The sequence below is a fragment of the Panthera tigris genome, chromosome D2 (assembly GCF_018350195.1).
Source record: "Panthera tigris isolate Pti1 chromosome D2, P.tigris_Pti1_mat1.1, whole genome shotgun sequence".
NCBI lineage: Eukaryota > Metazoa > Chordata > Mammalia > Carnivora > Felidae > Panthera > Panthera tigris.
The window spans coordinates 30435062-30453945 of NC_056670.1; the positions used below are offsets into that span (position 1 = coordinate 30435062).

General features: G+C 52.1%; 1 protein-coding gene across 1 annotated transcript in view; it reads left to right on the plus strand.

The window, feature by feature from the left end:
- Positions 1-18835, plus strand: part of LOC102954628 (core histone macro-H2A.2) — a 36794-nt gene extending 17959 nt beyond the window's left edge. Inside the window, exons 2-8 of the mRNA XM_042960576.1 lie at positions 686-792; positions 1997-2194; positions 3357-3467; positions 4973-5072; positions 9569-9658; positions 15999-16173; positions 18187-18835. Coding sequence (XP_042816510.1) covers positions 686-792; positions 1997-2194; positions 3357-3467; positions 4973-5072; positions 9569-9658; positions 15999-16173; positions 18187-18352 — 947 coding nt within the window. The 3' untranslated portion in view covers positions 18353-18835. The remainder of the gene's footprint in view (positions 1-685; positions 793-1996; positions 2195-3356; positions 3468-4972; positions 5073-9568; positions 9659-15998; positions 16174-18186) is intronic.
- The last annotated feature ends 49 nt before the right edge of the window (positions 18836-18884 follow it).

An 18884-nucleotide genomic window follows, 5' to 3' on the forward strand; every position in this document is an offset into this window, starting at 1 on the left:
ATTCAGGTCCTATGTTAGGGCTCTGTATTGGTCAGAATTAACTCGTGCTTAACAAGAATTAACTCCTGTGGCTTAAACAAGAGAGTTTATCTCTCTCCTCATACAAAATAAGTCTGTAGAAGACCATCCGGGAATAAGGACAGTCTAGTCAGGAGTCACCACCATCATAAGAAACTCCAGTTCCTTCTATCTTGCTCTTCCTCTTGGCCAAATCCAGCCATCACGTCCCCAGTTGGCCAGCAGAAAGGGAAGAAGGTACATTCCCTTCATTGATGGACATTTTTGGAAGCACCATACAGTATAATTACTTGTCTTTCATTGGCCAGAATGTAATCACATGATCACAGTTCTCAGCAAGGGAGGTTGGGAAATCCTGTCTTCCTTCCTGTGTTTATGGGCTCAACAAAAAAAAATCATAGGTCCAAATATTAAGGAAGATGGTGCAGAATTAATGTCAAGGGCAACTCGAAGACTGCCACAGGATCGTCTATCAGGTCTTGCTTAAATATCTTACTCATCTGGAACCTGAGTTCTTTCCAGCATTCTGGATTTCTTTCCAGGCCCAGACATAAGACTGACAAACGAATAAATGTGATCCAATTCGGAGACCATTTCCAAAGAAAAGCTCCAAAAACCTCAGACCCCATTCTGTAGATTGCCTATTAACTCCCTCTTGTGATTTCAGCGGAAATTCTAGAATTGGCTGGGAATGCCGCAAGGGACAACAAGAAGGCCCGGATAGCCCCAAGACACATCCTGCTAGCAGTTGCCAACGATGAGGAACTCAATCAGGTAGGTCTGTCTGAAGCACGGACACAAGCTGCAGAATGGGTTTGCCAAACACAATGTTGCATGCGGACCCCGTTGGTTATAAGTCATTCCTGCTACAGTTCCCAATCACGTTAATACAACGAATTTTCCAGATCATGTAAGAGATGAAGAAATCCCGCTGGCTATATCATTCAGATAGAAAATAAAATTGCCTCTGGAAATGACCCATTATATATTTGGGTCTTTCCAGACCTTCCTGTCCTCTCTAAAAGCAAGCTCTCCGTGTAGCTGGGCAAGGTGCCGTGCATACATGTTGTTCATGATTTCTTCGCGCAAACATTGTTGACAACTCATTCTGATGAGGGCAGGAGAATCTTCCCTATATTACGGAACTAACTCCAAAGTTGCCATGAATGCCTCTCCCAGGAAGTGCTAGTCAGTAGATAGTACAAGAATTTGTATTCTAATCTTGTTCTTTTCAAAGTGTGCGTGATGTGAAGAATCAGTTCTTATCTCCAATCCATCGTGGGCTGATAATTTCCAAAAATACAATAAAAAATAATTGCTAGAAAAGTTTTTAAAAAACAACATACCGACCACAAGCCACAATCTTTTGGCCAGATCCAATAGATCCAATAGATCTACGATACCTCTGTCAGGTTGCTGTAAAAGTTTCTGGACTCTTCCTTGCAATTCCTGTATCTCTCTTGACCCTGACAGTAACTCTAACTGTCCATGGACCCGCCCTGGTTGTACACCTTGTAGACGGGAACTACTTGGGGATGTGCAGACTCTATTAATGCAGTAGTACATGTCAATTGTTTAGAAAGTAAACGTATTAATTGAGAGGTGCATGGTCAAACATAGTTTACTGATGGAATGCGTGCTCAAGAGTGTGGAGGTCTGTTGTTAACTGGGTCTAGCCCTAACATCGACCTTTGAACCCAGTTTTGTCAAGCTGTGCTCCCTCCCTGAGCACAGGTTTCAGCCTCCTTACCCTTTCATCTTCCCTTGTTGGTTTTGCTTTCTGTATGAGACCATAGGATGCCATGATACCTACAGAGACTCGCTCTACCAGTGGAACAGGAAAGCTAGTTAAACCACCCATCATGCTTTGGGAAAGCAAAGGCCAGATTTAACACTTGTTTTGCCATCGGTTAGAACTGTATTAAATCCGGGACCAGCAAGCTCTTGGCTGCCCGAGCTCACGCGTTTCTCTCTTCAGCTGCTAAAAGGAGTGACCATCGCCAGTGGAGGTGTCCTACCCAGAATTCATCCCGAACTGCTGGCCAAAAAGCGAGGGACCAAAGGCAAGTCGGAAACTATCCTCTCCCCTCCCCCAGAGAAAAGAGGAAGGAAGGCGGCGTCAGGCAAGAAGGGAGGCAAGAAATCCAAGGCTGCCAAACCACGGACGTCCAAAAAGGTGAGCCTGGGTTGCCTGTGTGAGCCAGGGATGCTCGGAGAACAGGAGCAGGTTGAAGCATCCAGAGTCCCCATCATTGTTGATGGGCTGGGGACTCCCCGCACTGGGAGAAAATGGTAAAGGGCCTCTGAGACTAGAGCTTAAATCACCAAGCAGGGACTACTAGAGGTTTCCAAACCCAACGCCTGGGTGGCCTTCATGTTTCCAGATGCTTCCACTGCCCCCGACAAAATCGTAAGGGACAGATGATAGCTTGGAACTCTGCTTTGTATTTCTCTTCAGAGCTCCAGTCTGTGTTTGTCACAGACTGTCTGTCTCCCCCAGATGGTCGGCTGGGTTCAGCCAGTGGGATTTCAGGCGTTCAGGACAGCCTCATGTGCTAGGTAGCTATAGCTCGGAGATGCTTCCATCAGCTGGCCACCACGATCAACCACTAGCCACGTGCGGCTCTTTGCATTGGAATTCATTAAAACTAAATCAGAGTAAAAATTCAGTTCCTTGGGGGCACCTGGGTGGCTCAGTCAGTTAGGCAGCCGCTCAGGTCACGAGCTTGCCGGTTGTGAGTTCAAGCCCCGCATTGGACTCTGCACTAACAGTGTAGAGCCCGTGTGGGGACATTTTAAAACAAAATTCAGTTCCTTGGTTGCGCCACCCACATTTCAAGTGCTCGGCAGGCAGAGGGCGTTTCCGTGCTCACAGAAAGTTCTAGTAGACAGCGCTGCCACAAAGGTCGTCAAATTTCCATTCCGCAGACCTCCGCGATAACACAAAAGATGTGTAAGAGTTCACGCCACTGCCTCTGTGCCCCAAGGAAATCCTGGGGAGAAGGGAGGTTGAACAGTGGGCTATGAATGACCCCACTTGGTTCCGATGCTTGCCATCTTAAGCTGCAGGCATTGCAAAGAACGACAGTGTACCTGTGTCCAGTCGGAGGAAGGTCTACACATACCTGTGGACCTCTTGAACACACTTTACTTTGGGCTACGCCCTTCTCTTTCCCTCCTATTGCTCCCTTGCGTCCCTCCATCGAGGACGGCAGAACATAACACCCGCCACTTCCTTTCATATCCAAGGTGGTGATAGCCATAGGGAGGGCTTGATAAAGCCACTCTGGGCTTTTCCTGAATTATCTCCCACCTGTCCTTCTGATTTCTACCAACAGTCCAAACCAAAAGACAGCGATAAAGAAGGAACTTCAAATTCCACCTCCGAAGATGGGCCGGGGGACGGATTCACCATTCTGTCATCTAAAAGCCTCGTTCTGGGGCAGAAGGTAATAAAGAGAATTGTCATGTGCTGCAGTAAAACACTGGTGCATTTTTATAACCTACCGTTTGCAGGCAATGATGTTTCCTTCATCCCTCGTTCCCCTAACACGACTTTCACTCCGGTCTTGAATTATTCACGCTTACACTAAAGAGCTATGGCAGCGTCTACATTGTGAGAGTAAACAAACGCTTTAGTGCCGAGAATTATTCATGCCGGCGCCGGTCAGCCAAAGGTAAGCATAGGCCATCTTCCCGGTCAGGCCATAGAATGGCATCGTGGCCGGGAACTCCCCAGCGCCCCACTCATTTCTGCGCCTGCCCCACACATCCTTAGCTAACCTTCTCAAACGACTCTGGGAGGCCAGCCTTGCGTGTTTCGATGTAATGTATCAGGGCAAGAAAATAGAGATCTACGTTTCCTGAATATCCCTGGTGTTAGAAATGAATCATTTGCCAATAATTCAGTCTGCTTGCCTTTCTGGAATGCAGAAAGAGGACAAGCGGGCTATACATCTGAACAGCCTTCAGCAGCATAGCAGCAGCCCAGACGGACATGCAAATAATTCATTCCCACTAGCATACAGTTTACGGAGCAGACAATTTATCTACCAAATCAAATGGGGCTGAAATAAGATACACAAGGCAACAGTCAGTTAATCATACCTCTGGTGGCTGAGTGTTCACAGCCTGATAATAGGATGCACTTCTAGAGAAGCCATTGGGAAGAGCGTGTTACAAAAGAGTGTGTATGTGGTGGGTTCCTAATTCTTCACTGACGAAAGCAGGAAAGCAAAGGTGTGGAGCTGAAGTCCCCTCCAGGGGCTGGCCGCGGTCGCATGGTAACTGGTCTTCTCTGGCTTGTCTCAGGGGAACGGAACTGTCACGCTCGCACGGGGAGACGAGGGAAAATGTTCTGCATTCTGCTCAGTTATGAGCGCGCAGGGCGGCCTGTCACAAGCGTAGCCCTAAGAGTGTGGTCCCCAAAAGGCAAGGTGGCCAGACATAGGCAGGTTGGAATCCTAGAGCCCGCCACTATTCTCGAGCCAGGTCGTCGGCCACGCATCCCTGTCCCCGGAGGGGACATCAGGGTCGTCGGCCACACGTTCCTGTCCCCTGCTCTGGGAAGGATGCAGGGACCTGAGGGGAGCCGGGGAGAGCCATCCCGGGCTTCCCTGGCGGGAACTGCTCAGACCACATGCCACCGGACACCAAGGCCATCTGGACTGGGAAACGGAGGCATAAGCTAGAGGGAAAGGAAGAAACAGGGAGGGCCCATTCCTGCTCCCGGAAGAGGAGACAGATTTGATGCTCAGTGTGACAGTCAAATCCACTGGGCTCAGAAGAGCTTCCGGAAGACCAAACACCCCGAGACGGTCGCTCCCACCGCGGCCCTTTATGGTGACAATTCAGTGTAAATAACTGAGAGAATTAACAGATGGGAGGTAAAATATGAAGACTTTTAATAGGACTTGATCTCTCCCACACTCTCCGTCTTTCCTTCCTGACGCAGCTCTCCCTGACCCAGAGTGACATCAGCCATATTGGCTCCATGAGAGTGGAGGGCATTGTCCACCCAACCACAGCCGAAATTGACCTCAAGGAAGACATAGGTAAGGTCCTGAGAATTCGGTAGAGGTTCCAAAGGCGAGCCCACTGTTCGGGCAAGTTCTTGTCAAGTTGGCCGTGGTCGACCAGATCTCCTCTACTTGGGGGACCACATCACACTCCGTCCTTTGGGTGTAATTAGATGGCACTACCAGAAAGTAACTAATTTTGTCTTTAATCTGGATATATTTTTGAAGTGTTCGCGGACGCATCGTGTAAAAACAGATCGTTAGTGCACAGCTTGACGAATTTTCCTCCCAGTGAACGTGTCTGTGTAACCGGCACCTTGATCATGAAGCAGAACCCTATCGGCGCCCCAGAATCCCCCTCCCTCCCCCATCCCTCGTACCATTCCCTCCACGGGTAACCGCTGTCCTGTCCCTTCCCAACACAGACGGCTGCCGTCTGTTCTGGACTTCATATAAATGAAACCATGCGGTGCGTCTTTGTTCGTGTCTTTTGCTCGACTTTGGATCTATGAAACACGCCCGTATTGTTGGGCGTGGTTGCAGTTCGCTCATTTTCTTTGCCGTGCGGTATTCCACTGTAGGAACACACCAGAACGTGGTGACCTTCTACCATCGACAGCGTTTGCGTAGTTTCTACTTTGGGCAATGATGCGTAGTGCTGTAAACATTGTCGTACGTGTTTGGGGTAAACCTCCCCATTTATTTTGAGCCTAAAAATTAAGAACACCTTCGGTAAAAAGGAAATGGACATCTGGAGAAAGTTGTCTGTGAGGCTGTGTGTTGAGTTACTTTACCGGTGGATCGCAGCCTGTCTCGAGGGTGGTGGAAGGGAGCTGTTCCCCGGACGAGCTGGAGGAACAGGGAGGGCTAAGCTCTCAAGGGCACTCGAAGTAATGGCATTCTAAATGGTCACCACCTTATCCACTTTTACAAGACAGAAGTGCCTTAAACCCTCCATTGAAAAAAGTAAAGAAAGTGAGCAAAAAAGGTCTTTATCCCTGGGATTCAGGGCTTGGGTCTCAGCCCCGGGTTGGTAGGACTGGTGACGGGGGGAGGGGGGGTTGCCCAGGCCACTGGGCTCACTTAGGTGTCCCCAGGGGCATCAGAGGCCACTTGCTTTGCTGAGAAGGAGATAGGACAGCCTCGGTGCTGGGGGCAGGGTGAACCACAATGCAGAGAAACAGGACTTCTCTTGTATATAGAAACTGTAAAACTTCCTTCTTCATTGTTCAGACCCAGCCCAGGCCTTGTCAACTGCCCTGAACTCCCCCACTGTATGCAAAGACTCCCCCCAGTAGCCTTAGTCTTAATCTGCTTCAAGTGCTATTCTATCATTTCTAGAGTTTGCATTTCTATATCAGGAAAGCAATCACGATAGTTTTCTTTTTTTAAGTGACAGGGTGGTAATAGGATACAAAGAACACCGATAATGGGGCAAAAACTCAGATCGCAGCAATGAGGCTTCTGGGGTCAGGATGGGTCTGTGTCCTAGATTTTACCCATTACCTCCGAGCTGTGTGACTTTAGGCAGATTCCTCAAGCTCTCTGAACCTCACTTGCCTCCCCCTATAAGTGAGGATAACCATAGCACCCATGTCACAGGGACAGCGTGAAGGTTAAATAAGGTAACACACGGATGAGGCTAGCACAGTGCCGGGCTCATAAACATTTGATAAGTGATGGTCTTTTTTTTTTATTGTTGCTGTGCTGTTTAGAAGGGGTCCCTCCTATCATGATTCCATTTTCCACGACCATCACCCAAACCAATCACCCCCTGCAGATAAGACCCTGATTTAGTCTTTTTAAAGCACTGTGTGTCGTTCCAGAAAAATTCGAGCATACACAAAAATAACGGAAGAGCATGACGAAAACCCCATACACCCAGTTGCCCGAGCCTGCTCTCATGCTACCCACCCCCACCCCCCAGACGTCATCGTGTCTGTGGGCTCTTCGGAATGATCAGAGCTAGCATTTCTACAGCATAATTTTTTGACACGGTACCATCATCACAGCTAGAAATAGTAATGTTGTCGAATACTGGTCACTGTTCACATTTCAGTTGTATCACAAATACCAATTTGTGTTTTTAATTTTTTTAATGTTTATTTTTGAGAGAGACAGAGTGTGGGGGTGGGGGGGCGGGGGGCAGGGAGAGAGGGAGACACAGAATCCGAAGCAGGCTCCAGGCTCTGAGCTGTCAGCACAGAGCCCGACGTGGGGCTCGAACTCACGGACCGAGAGATCATGACCTGAGCCGAAGTTGGACACTTAAACGATTGAGCCATCCAGCGGCCCCCAGTTTGTTTTTTTAATGTGTTTGATTCAGGATCCAAATAAGTCCACACATCACAATTAGCTGATGAATCTCTTATAGCCCCTCGGTTCCCCTTTCATATCTTTTCCCTCTTTCTCTCTCTCTCTCTCTTTTTATTTCCAGTTTATTTTTTGAAGAAGCTGGGCCATTTGTCCTGTAGGGTTTCCCAAGTCTGGATTTTATGGATTACATGCTCCTGATGCCATTAAACCTGTTTCTTCTCTGTTCTTCTTATAAATTGGTAGTTGGATCTAGAGTCCTAATGAGATTCAGGCTCAAAAATTGGGGGGAAGACTGTTTGGTCAGTGATGGGATATTCTACATCAGGAGGCAGGTGACTCCCACTGATGCTCCTTCTCCAGGTTTGTCCGTTCCTTAGGGGTTGTGTGGGTGGGAGCCATATCCTAATTCTAGCATTCCTTCCTTTCTTCACTGGAATGCTTCCATAGAGAGAAAGTCCCCCCATCGACATTTCAGGTTGCTTCATGCTTGGGAGTCTTTGGGGAAGAGGGTGGGCTCGCCTTGCCTTTTACACGCTCCCATCTGGCCCTTGGCCCCAGTGCAGAGTGCAGGTGCACAATGCACCTGTTTCCGATGCTTCTCGGCATGTATGGGGCCGCTGGCTGCGGGTCCTGGCCTTCTCCAGGCTTCTGTGACCCAGCAGATCAGCACTGGCCGGGAGCCTGAGGGCCAGGAAGGAGACTCTGAAGGCCCAAGATTACCATTTCCAAATTGTATCACTGAAACCCAAGCACCTTCGTGAAGAAATCCCCGCCCCTTCCCAGCCCCAGTGGAAACTGACTGCTGGCACAGGCACCTTTCCTCCATAACCCGCACAACGCCCTGCGGCTCTCCAAATACGCCTGAGGGTGCGGGTGGGGAGTGGGAAGCTCCCTCACCAGCTCCCACCATCGTAACCGTGAAGAGAGAGAGAGCTGAGACTTGCCCCAGACAGCGCGATCACCAAGTTCATTAGAAGATGAAAACACGTGGGGGGAGAGGCCTCATCCCCCACCAAGGGCAGCAACCACCTAGCGTGGACAAGACGCCCTACGTCATCTCAGAGGCATGAGGAGCCCCAGCGCCCAGATACGGGGTTCCTGCTGGCCAGAGGTGGAGTCCTGCCATCCGTTGGGGGGTCCACTTGGCCTCCGCGGAAGCACAATCCTGAAATACCGAGTTGGGAATTGTCCTAACATCAGAGACCCAAGGGCTCTCCAGTCAGAAAGGTCCTTAGAGGGGTGCCTCTCAGAGTTGCGTGTTTCCATTGAAAACCCAGGCCCAAGTTGGTGGAACACCACCGCAGGCTGCCCTGGCCTTGTCTGGCCTCTGCCCACCAGACTCACTACACACAGGTGGTGGTGAAATGGGATTGGGACCCCTGGAGTCTGCACCCAGAGGTTCCTGCTGTCACCTCGGGCCCGGCGCCAGGCTTAGGACCCGGTGCATGGTCTGTGCGATGCGCCCCGGTGTGGGCCTTCGAATCACCAAGGCACTGAATTTAACCAACACAGCGTGCGGTCCTGAACCCAGAGATCAGAACACCGGAGCCGCAACTTTTTTTAAAGTTCACCTTTAGGGGTGCCTGCGTGGCTCAGTTGGTTAAGTGTCACTCTGGGTGTTGGCTCAGGTCACGATCTCACGGTTCCTGAGTTCGAGCCCCACGTGGGGCTCTATGCTGGCAGCTCGGGGCCTGCTTGGGATTCTCTCTCTCTCCCTCTTTCTCTGCCTCTCCCCTGCTCACTCTAAATAGATAGATAGATAGATAAATTCACCCTTAGTACAGCATAGGGTATATAGGCGATGGTATTGTGACCGTGCTGTGTGGTGACAGATGGCAGCTACAGATGGGGAGCACAGCACAATGTGTAGAGTTGTCCAGTCACTATGTTGCACGCCTGAAACTCACGTAACATCGTGTGTCCACTGTACTTCGATTTCTAAAAATCACCTTCAGGATTCATGTCGTGAGACTGCTTATGGCCAAATCGCCCCTTAAAAAGGCCCTTTGAAAGAGTTTGCTAGAATCTAAGCCCTGCTGGACAGAAGCCCAGAGACCCCTGCCAGCAGGGACCGCTGGCAACCCGACTGCAGAGTGAGATTCCTGCTTTGCAAGTGCGGTTGGTTATCTGTTTTCTGGCCTACTGAAACTATGCGAAACAGTGTGACCGGTGACTTTGAAAAGGACAACAGCCATGGCTTCCCTTGTTCTCCGCAGGTAAGGCCTTGGAAAAGGCTGGCGGGAAAGAGTTCTTGGAAACGGTAAAGGAGCTCCGCAAATCCCAAGGCCCTTTGGAAGTCGCCGAAGGTAAGCGCGGCGTGGCGCCCGTGTTCCCGGCACCGCCTCGCCACCCTCCCCGCCAGCGCCATGATCAGTTTGCCGAGCAAAATAGGCCTCAGCGAGTCAGAGAGTCGGCATCTCTCAGACAACTCGCGCAGGCCCGCGTACATCGTTTCACGCACTCTGGGGACGACAATGGGTCTGGAGAGTTCAAGGCAATTAGCATCAGATCACCCCAGAATGAAGCTGTTGGGTAACTTACACTCATCCTGCTGTCCTACCATCACCACTGTCCAACCCCACAATTCTTCTGTCACCCCCAGTGGTGACTCCCTTCCCCCTCCGCCAGCCCCTGGCAACCCCCAGTCTGCCTTCTGCCTCCATGGATGTGCCTGTTCTGGACATTTCACGTCAATAGAATCACGGGCCATGTGACCTTTGGTATCTAGCCTCCCTGACTTTATATAATCTTATCAAGGTTCATCCACGTTGTAGGATGCATCAGCGCTTTGTTCCCTTTTTAGGGCTGAATAATATTCCATTATGTGGACCCATTTCATCAGGTGGGTTGTTTCTACCTTTGGCTCTTGCAAAGAGAGCTGCTGTGCGTGAACACTGTTGCTCAAGTTTTTCAGGGATATTGGGTAACTTTTTGACAGGTGGCTCCAACTTCAGATCCTTGTCCCCCCCCCACGTGCACACACATCACCTCCGGGGACCGCGTACTCCGTGCCAAGTGCTGTCCCGATGCCGGGGCTCCGAAGGCAATGAAACCCACTCCTGCCCTCAAGCACTGGACGGTCCAGGAGGAGAGACAGACAACATAAGAGGGGCACAGGGAGGGAGCCATGCCCTCTGGAGCTGGGGAGGCTCCAGCGAGGGTGTAAGAACCCCTGGGGGCAGGGACGCTGGGCAGTGAGGGCATCATGTGTGACAAGGCCCGGGTCCTGAGCCAGCATTTGAGAGTTTAAGCTGGGCCCTGTCGTGATCAGATCTGTGGCCAGAAAAGTAATGGGGCTATGTGGGATTTAAGAAACAAAACAGATGAGCTCATGGGAGGGGGAAAAAAAAGAGGGAAGCAAACCAGAAGAGTCTTAATGATAGAGAACGAACGGAAGGTTGATGGAGGAGAGGGGGCGGGGATGGGCTAAACGGGCGATGGGCACGGAGGAGGGCGCTTTTTGGGATGAGCACTGGGTGTTGTATGTAGTTGATGAATTACCGAATTCCACTCCTGAAACCAATATCGCACTGTATGTTAACTAGCCAGAATTCAAATGAAATTTTGAAAAGAGAAAAGAAAAGAAAAGGGGCTTCCAGTCAAGAGAAAACATGAATCTGCTCTAATTGCACCTACCACGCCCCATACATAGAGCAATGATAGAATTTCACACTTAAAATTGTGAGACAGAGCCGCGTGGACATGTGAGACAACCATTCGGGCGGGCAGGGGCAGAAAGGCGGGACGCGGCAGCAGCGGGGAAGGTCGAGGCCGCAGGCCGCCGGGCCCCAGGTCCAGTCAGGAGTGGGGGAAGGCCTCCAACAAACTGCTGCCAGGGTGGGAAGGAGAGAAAACTAGCTGTTCCGCACAGGGTGGGAGGCTCCAGTGCACTTAGAAACAGAGTTCCAGAGGCAGAAATAGAAGCTAGAGAAGCAGTCTTTAAAAAATCATGGCTGGGGGCGCCTGGGTGGCTCAGTCGGTCGAGTGTCCGACTTCGGCTCAAGTCATGATCTCATGATCCGCGAGTTCGAGCCCCGTGTCGGGCTGGCTGCTGTCAGGACGGAGCCTGCTTTGGATCCTCTGTCCCCCTCTCTCTCTGCCCCCACTGCTCATGCGCGCGCTCTCTCAAAAATAAATAAAAAACATTAAGTAAAAACACATTTTAAAACAACATGGCCAAGGGACACCCGGGTGGCTCAGTCAACTGAGCATCCAACTCTCAATTTTGGCTCAGGTCAGGATTGCAGGGTCCTGAGACGGCACCCCACGTCGGGCTCCGGGCTGAGCGCGGAGCCTGCTTGAGATTCTCTCTCTTTCCCTCTCTCTCTCTGCCCCTCCCTCGCCTGTATGTGCATGAGCTCTCTCTCTCTCTCTCAAAATAAATTAAAATAATAATAATAAAGAAGTTAAAAAATCAAGAGAAACCTGCAAAGCAAGCTGAGGGGAAAGGCAGACCACGTAAAGACCGTTCTGACCACAGACTTCTCATCAGCAACCGAGGATTCTTGGAGGTGGGAAAGAAACGGCTCCAAAGCCCCCAGGGGAAATACCATCAACCACAAATTCCACACGCCGCTCTGTTACTATTCAGGAGGTGGCGCGAAAGACACCGTGTTCGGACACACACAAGCTGGGTGGCAGAACTCACAGGCCCTTTTGCTGCGAGGCCCACGGGAGAGAAATGAATCCAGAAGGAAGGGGAAGGCTTCAGGAATAATCACGAGCTAAGAAAGTGGGGCAGGTATGTTAGGTCCAAGCACCCGTGGCCTGGGACCCATCCGTGGTAGCTCTGTTGGAAGAAGGGATTGGTGAGGTTGAATCTGGAAGAGGGGAGACAGCTCATCAGGGTTTAACATCAGTGTGACATTTAGTTTAAAAATGCCATCCCTTATAAGACATGCCCTAATTGTATATATCATTAAGAAAGAATAAATAGCCAAGGGGCGCCTGGGTGGCTCAGTAGGTTGAGCCTCCGCCTTCGGCTCAGGTCGTGATCTCACGACTTGTGAGTTCGAGCCCTCCATCGGGCTCTGTGCTGACAGCTCAGAGCCTGGAGCCTGCTTCGGATTCTGTGTCTCCTTCTCTCTCTGCCCCTCCCCTGCTCGTGCTCTGTCTCTGTCAAAAATAAATAAACCTTAAAAAAAAAAAAAAGGAATAACCATCCAAGATGGGATATCTAATAGGAGACCCCACATAAAGCTGGGAATGTTCCATTCGAGAGCAAGCAAGACTTGAACCCACCACGCAGAAAGGGCAGCAAGTATGTATCTTGACCTTGACCTTGGGTGGACTGAGGGGGAAAAAAACCCCACTAGAGAATTTGAGCCATAAGCTGGTACTCCTGTGGATTTGCTGTCGAATCCAGTGCGGCCCAGAAACCTCAGGCAGGGAGGTTAGTGGAACATGAGACCGGTTTGGTAGTGGCCCCAGGTGACAAGCAGATGCCACTTCTGTCTGGAATAACTCCGCTCAGTCCGGGCTGGCAGCCGTCGTAAGATGCATCCTGATTCCAGCTGGGAAGCTGAATGGGAAGCGGGAGAGATGAAGCAGAGGGTCTTTGAATGAGACAAGTCAGAGGAAACCAGCTGACGTTTCCAGTGACAGATGGAGAAGAGGGGAATCGGGCTTCGGAACCAGGGGCACCGGAAAGTTGGCTGAGGTGCACGTCCCTGGTGAGAGGTTGGGAAAAGCTGAGGAGGAAAATGGCTTGCAGGTAGTTGCCCGGGAGCTGCCTGAGTGCCGTCTGCAGCAGCGAGAAGAGACCCGGGCCCAGACGGAGAGGAAGAAGAGAGGCTGTTGCAGGAAACTGAGGCCAAAGGGCCACCCCGGAGCCCCCTTCAGCTGCGGTAACTCTGAGAAGGTGCAGGGCCTTCCAGAATGTGATGGCTTGCCTGAGGGAAGGTTCTGGAGTCTCCTCGCTGTGACACTGCTGCCCTGAGAGCACAGGTCTTCACCGGTGAAGGTGGCTCCCCAGGTGACACCACATCAGTGCCTTGGTGCCTCTACCAAGTCTCAGCATCCCAGTCCCCAAGATACCTTAACCCTTGTCCTGGGCACATCAAGGGAACATTCTATATCATTACAGCTTCAAGCCGTATTGTCCGTTTTCAGTTGCCACGGGAAAACCTTGTCTTAGGATACCTTCAAAATCTAGTGTAGTCGAGGGTCTCAAAAGGGAAGAGAAGGGTTTGTTTTAATAGATTCAATGATTGACGTAATACTGCCATCTAGGAGCATATTCCTGTTATTTAAATGACTTTACATTAGGGGCTCCCGGGGGGCTCAGTTAAGCATCTGACTCTTGATATCAGCTCAGGTCATGATCCCAGGGTCATGGGATTGAGCCCCAAGTCAGCATGGAGCCTTCTTGGGATTCTCTCTCCCTTCCTCTCTGCACCCCCCTCCTGCTCATGTGTGCACTGTCTCTCTCTCTCTCTCAAAAATAAGTAAACATTAGGGGCAACTGGGTGGCTCAGTCAGTTAAGCATCTGACTGACAGTTAAGCAACTTCGGCCCAGGTCATGATCTCGCCATTCGGGAGTTCAAGCCCCCCATCGGGCTCTGTGCTGACAGCTTGGAGCCTGAGCCTGCTTCAGACTCTGTGTCTTCCTCTCTCTCTGCCCCCTCCCACTCTCACTCTGTCCGTCTCTCAAAAATAAATAAACATTAAAAAAATACTGTAAATGACTTTACATTAAAAAGACACCATTCAGCTGGTAACATGATTATACTTTAAATTTATGTAAAATAAATCCACCCAGTATGTGAAGAGCCAGCAGACCAGAGTAGAGAAGCCTCAGAGAAATTGCCCCCAGCAGTGGGACCAATGCCAAGTGTCTCCGGTTCTCTGGAGAACAGCCCCGGACTCCGGACCCGGGGACATTCTGCTCCTGGTGTGCAAATATACACCGTCATAGAGTCCACCCGGTCACGCCCCCTGCCTCCTGTATTTATGTTGGCAAATTTCCTTCACTCACTCACCCGTCAGGCGGCCCGCACCCAGCAGGGCTCTGGGAAGGCAACGGGCCGACCCAAAGGGCCACAAAGAGTGTCCACCCGCCCAACCCGGCAGGTGCAGCCCTCAGTTCCCCAACACTGTGGATGTTGCTAGGAAACACTTCTCAAAAACTAGGCGGGCATCGTGTATTTCAACTAAATCTTTCTAACCAACCCCCCACCCCGCTCCAGAACGCAGCAGGCACCCGTCTATGTTACAAGCACACCCGGTTCCTTGAGGGGCACGGAGCCCCAGCTCCGCAAGGTGGGCGGCTTAGGGGAGGTAGCACGCGGCTGTGGCCGGAGAATGGCCAGTGGGTCAGACCCAACTGCTCGGCGTGGGATCGGGGGAGTAAAAAGGAGCACGAATGGAAGCAACGAGACAAGGCTGGTGTAAGTCGACTTCACCACCCGTTTTGAACCCCTGCCCCCAGTGCGGGCTCCTCACTGACCGAAAGACAGTCCTGCCCGGGGGCATGTGCAATGGAGTGGTGCGGCGGTTCTCAATTTACGGAGGGCCCTAGACCACACACGCACGCGCACACACGCACGCACACACGTGCAAGTCCCGCACCGGCCCTACTGAGCCGGGATCCTGGGGGCCCGGTGGGGGCGGCAGGGCCTACGCATCTATTAATTAAAAGCTGTTGTATTCGTGTCCTATCACTGCTTGTGACCAGCTACCACAAACTTAGTGGCTTCAGACAACACAGACCGACTCTCGATGAGTGTCAGAGGTCAGAAGTCCACGGTCAGTGTGAAAGAACTAAGATGAGGTTGTTGGCAGAGCGGGTTCCTTCGCGGGGAAGCCGCTCCTTGCCCCTCCCAGCTTCCGGGCTGGGCCGTTCGGGGCTCCTGGACACATCGCCCCAAGCTCTGCTCCGTCCTTACTTCGCCTTCTCCTGCCTTTGGCCTTGCTGCCTCCCACTTAGAAGGACCCGGGTGATCCACTGGCGGCACACCCAGCTAACCCAGGATAACCTCCCTGTCCCACGATCCTTCACTTAATCACACCTGCAGAGTCCCTTCTGCCACGTAAGGTCACGCTCGCAGGGTCCAGGGACGAGGACGTGGACATTTGGGGAAGGCCATGCCTCAGCTGTCGGGGTGATTCTGGTGTGTACCTTTGACTGGGAGCCGTCGTCAGTAGGTGGCCTGGCCGAGTGACGGGGTGGCAGAGCACGGGCAAGTCACATCGGCTTTTAACGCATCCGTCTGCAGCTGGTGCTGACCGTCCAGAGCAATTCCAACAGCGAAAATGCACGGCCCCATCAGAAGCACAGAACCCGGGGGTGCCTGGGTGACTCAGTCAGTGAAGCATCAACTCTTGGTTTTGGCTCAGGTCATGAGCCCATGGTTCATGAGTTCGAGCCCCCAGTCGAGCTCTGCGCTGTGCGGGGCCTTGTTGAGAGACTCTCTCTCTCTCTCTCTCTCTCTCTCTCTCTCTCTCTGCCTCTCCCCAGCTGGTGCTTTCTCTCCTTCAAAATAAATAAATTCAAAAAAAGAAGAAGCACGGAACGTTGCCCAGCTAGCTGCTCTGGCTTCCCTGTCCGCACACATTTGAGAGGCTCGGGTGGGGTTCCGCCCAGCCCCCAGGAGGAAGGCGGAGACCTGGGAAATAACCCGCAGTGTTTCTCTCTCCTGTCCCAGCCGCTGTCAGCCAATCCAGCGGACTCGCAGCCAAATTTGTCATCCACTGTCACATCCCTCAGTGGGGCTCCGACAAATGTGAAGAACAGCTCGAAGAGACCATCAAAAACTGCCTGTCGGCGGCAGAGGACAAGAAGCTGAAGTCTGTGGCGTTCCCACCGTTTCCCAGCGGCAGGTAAGGCGCGCTCCTCGGGGTGGGCGGGAGGTTCAGAATGTGCTCGTCCAGCCCACTCCCGGGGGCCTGCTGCCCTCCTACTTATGCACATCCAGTCTGACCATTCCAGAAGACGTGACCCAGGGCTGCCGGCCCGGCCAAGCATGTTGACCAGGGGATGGGGCGAAAACCCCAATTTCCACCCTTCGAAACACAGAGAAAGGCAGCTTCAGAGAGGAGCAAGAGACAGTGCTTCTCCGAGAGCCTGCCACGTTCAACGCCCATGTCCCCGCCTGCTGCCCATCCGAACACGTGGTCAGAAAACACCAGGCTTGGGGCGCCCGGGGGGCTCAGGCGGTTAAGCGTCCGACTTCAGCTCAGGTCATGATCTCATAGCTCACGAGTTCAAGCCCCGCGTCAGGCTCTGTGCTGACAGCTCAGAGCCTGGAGCCTGCTTTGCGTTCTGTGTCTCCCTCTCTCTGCCCCTCCCCTGCTCTCTCTCTCTCAAAAATAAATTTTTTTTAATTAAAAAAAAAAAAGAAAGAAAACACCAGGCCCGAAGGCCTTGCTACTCTAAGGGCGGTCCATGGACCAGTAACTCTGCTGTGTCGGAACGTGAGAGTACAGAGTTTCAGGCCGCAGCCTGAATCCCCGGGGGACTCGTGCGCTGCCGGGGTGGAGGGGAGCAGAGGCCAGAGGCCGAGGCCCTGGCAGACACACCCAGAGAAGGGACAGGCTGTCCCCCGGGGTCTGCTTTGGGAGTTCGGAGAAGTGATCGTTCTGATCGGCACAGACCCCAGCTGGGAGCATAGCAGGTACATAATGAGGATCTCTGTCCTCACAGGTAGCCTGCCTGTCCTCTCCTGTCACACTCGTGGCCAATGCAAGCTGTTGCTTCAGTTTTCAACACCCTCTGTCTTGAGAGATGCCCGTCTGTAACACGGGCAGGATTTACACACTGAAGATGGTCTGTTATAGTCGAGTGACGGGCAGGCTGAGAGGGAAATCGTGAGGCCTGGCTTCCCGCTGTAATCCCGTCTCAACCCAAACAGCACTGGGTCTCCACAGCCTGGCCCAGAGGCACGGCGGGCTGAATTCTCCACGTGGCCAGGACCACGTGCCGCAAGGACACGACATCCCAGTGAGAAGAATCCCTATCAGACAGGCCCGTCCTGCACCCGCCCGCCCCAGGGAGGTTGGCGGCTGACCCTCAATCGCCACAGCGGCCGTGTCCCTGGAGGCTGGTGCCGTGGCCCAGCCTGGTGGGCAGCTCCGTCTCAGCTTGGTGACAAGGGCCCTACCCAGAGTCACCAGTCCCCGACTTACAGCGGCATGTCCATACGGGTTAGTGAAAGGCACACGAGGTGCACAAAAAAGGAATTATGAAGACATGCTCTTGAGTGCACATTTCTGCCCTTTAACGATCTGACGTTGTAAAGCAGTTTGTTTGTTTTTTTTAATGTTTATTTTTGAAAAAGAGACAGAGGCAAGCGGGAGAGGGGCAGAGAGAGAGAGGGAGACACAGACGCAGAAACAGGCTCTAAGCTGTCAGCACGGAGCCCAACGCGGGGCTTGAACCCACGAACTGTGAGATCATGACCTGAGCTGAAGTCGAATGCTTAACTGAGCCACCCAGGCGCCCCCACATTGTAAAGCAGTGTTGAGGGAGCTAATAAAGCCTAGCTATGCTTAAATGCTGAGGTGGTCATGGTTTTAAAACCCCGCTCGACTCGAGGCAGGCACCGCAGATTCGTCCAAGCAGGAGGCACTGCCCACCGGCCAGCCCTGTGACTTCGACTGAGCCAGCGTGGCTCTTGGAAAGTGGGGACAGCGTCTCCTGCCTGTCCCACTCCCGGGCTGTCCCCGTGAGGACAACCAAAGACCATAGTGGCCCAGCCTACACCCAGTGAGACCCCGGGAGACGGAAGCAAAGATAAGAAGAGGCCGCTTCCCCCCAACCCCAGGCTGAGAGCGGAGTTACCCGCGGGTCCCGGGAACCAAAGTAACGTCAGCTCTTCTCTTCCTTTGGCACAGAAACTGCTTCCCCAAACAGACGGCAGCCCAGGTGACCCTCAAAGCCATCTCGGCCCACTTTGACGACTCGAGCGCATCCTCGCTGAAGAATGTCTACTTCCTGCTCTTTGACAGCGAGAGCATTGGCATCTACGTGCAGGAGATGGCCAAGCTCGATGCCAAGTAGCCGCCCCGTGCCCGTGCCCGGCCGGAGGATCGAAGTCACAGGAGTGGGGTTTTATTTTGTAAAAGGAGAGAGGAAGTGTGACGGCAGGGGAGCGGAGGGCAGCTGGCAGGGAAGCGGGGAGCAGAGGCCGCAGGAGCAGGTCCCGCCCACGGAAGGAGCCCTCTGCATTTTATATTCTCGTTTCAAAGAGCCTCAGTCTGTAATTAACCAGGTCTCCACGAGGGGTTTCTTTCCATGTGTTTTCTTCCTGTTGTTTTAGAACTTTTTTAAAAAACAGACTTCGTTTTAGATTTATAGCATTGACTTTTACACACACACAAAAAAAATCCTTTCAAAATTCTTAAAACCTTGTTTCTCCTTTTTGCAAGGGAAGAGGGCATAAAAGTGACTTGGGCTTTGTTGGCTGTCTGTGTTCAGTGATGGAGAGAAGAAAATGAGAGAGGCGTCCCACTGGTGCTTTTCTTTTCTGTTTTAGTGCCCCCACCCCACCCAATAATATCTGTATCTACTCCTAAAAAGATTTTGCTTCAGG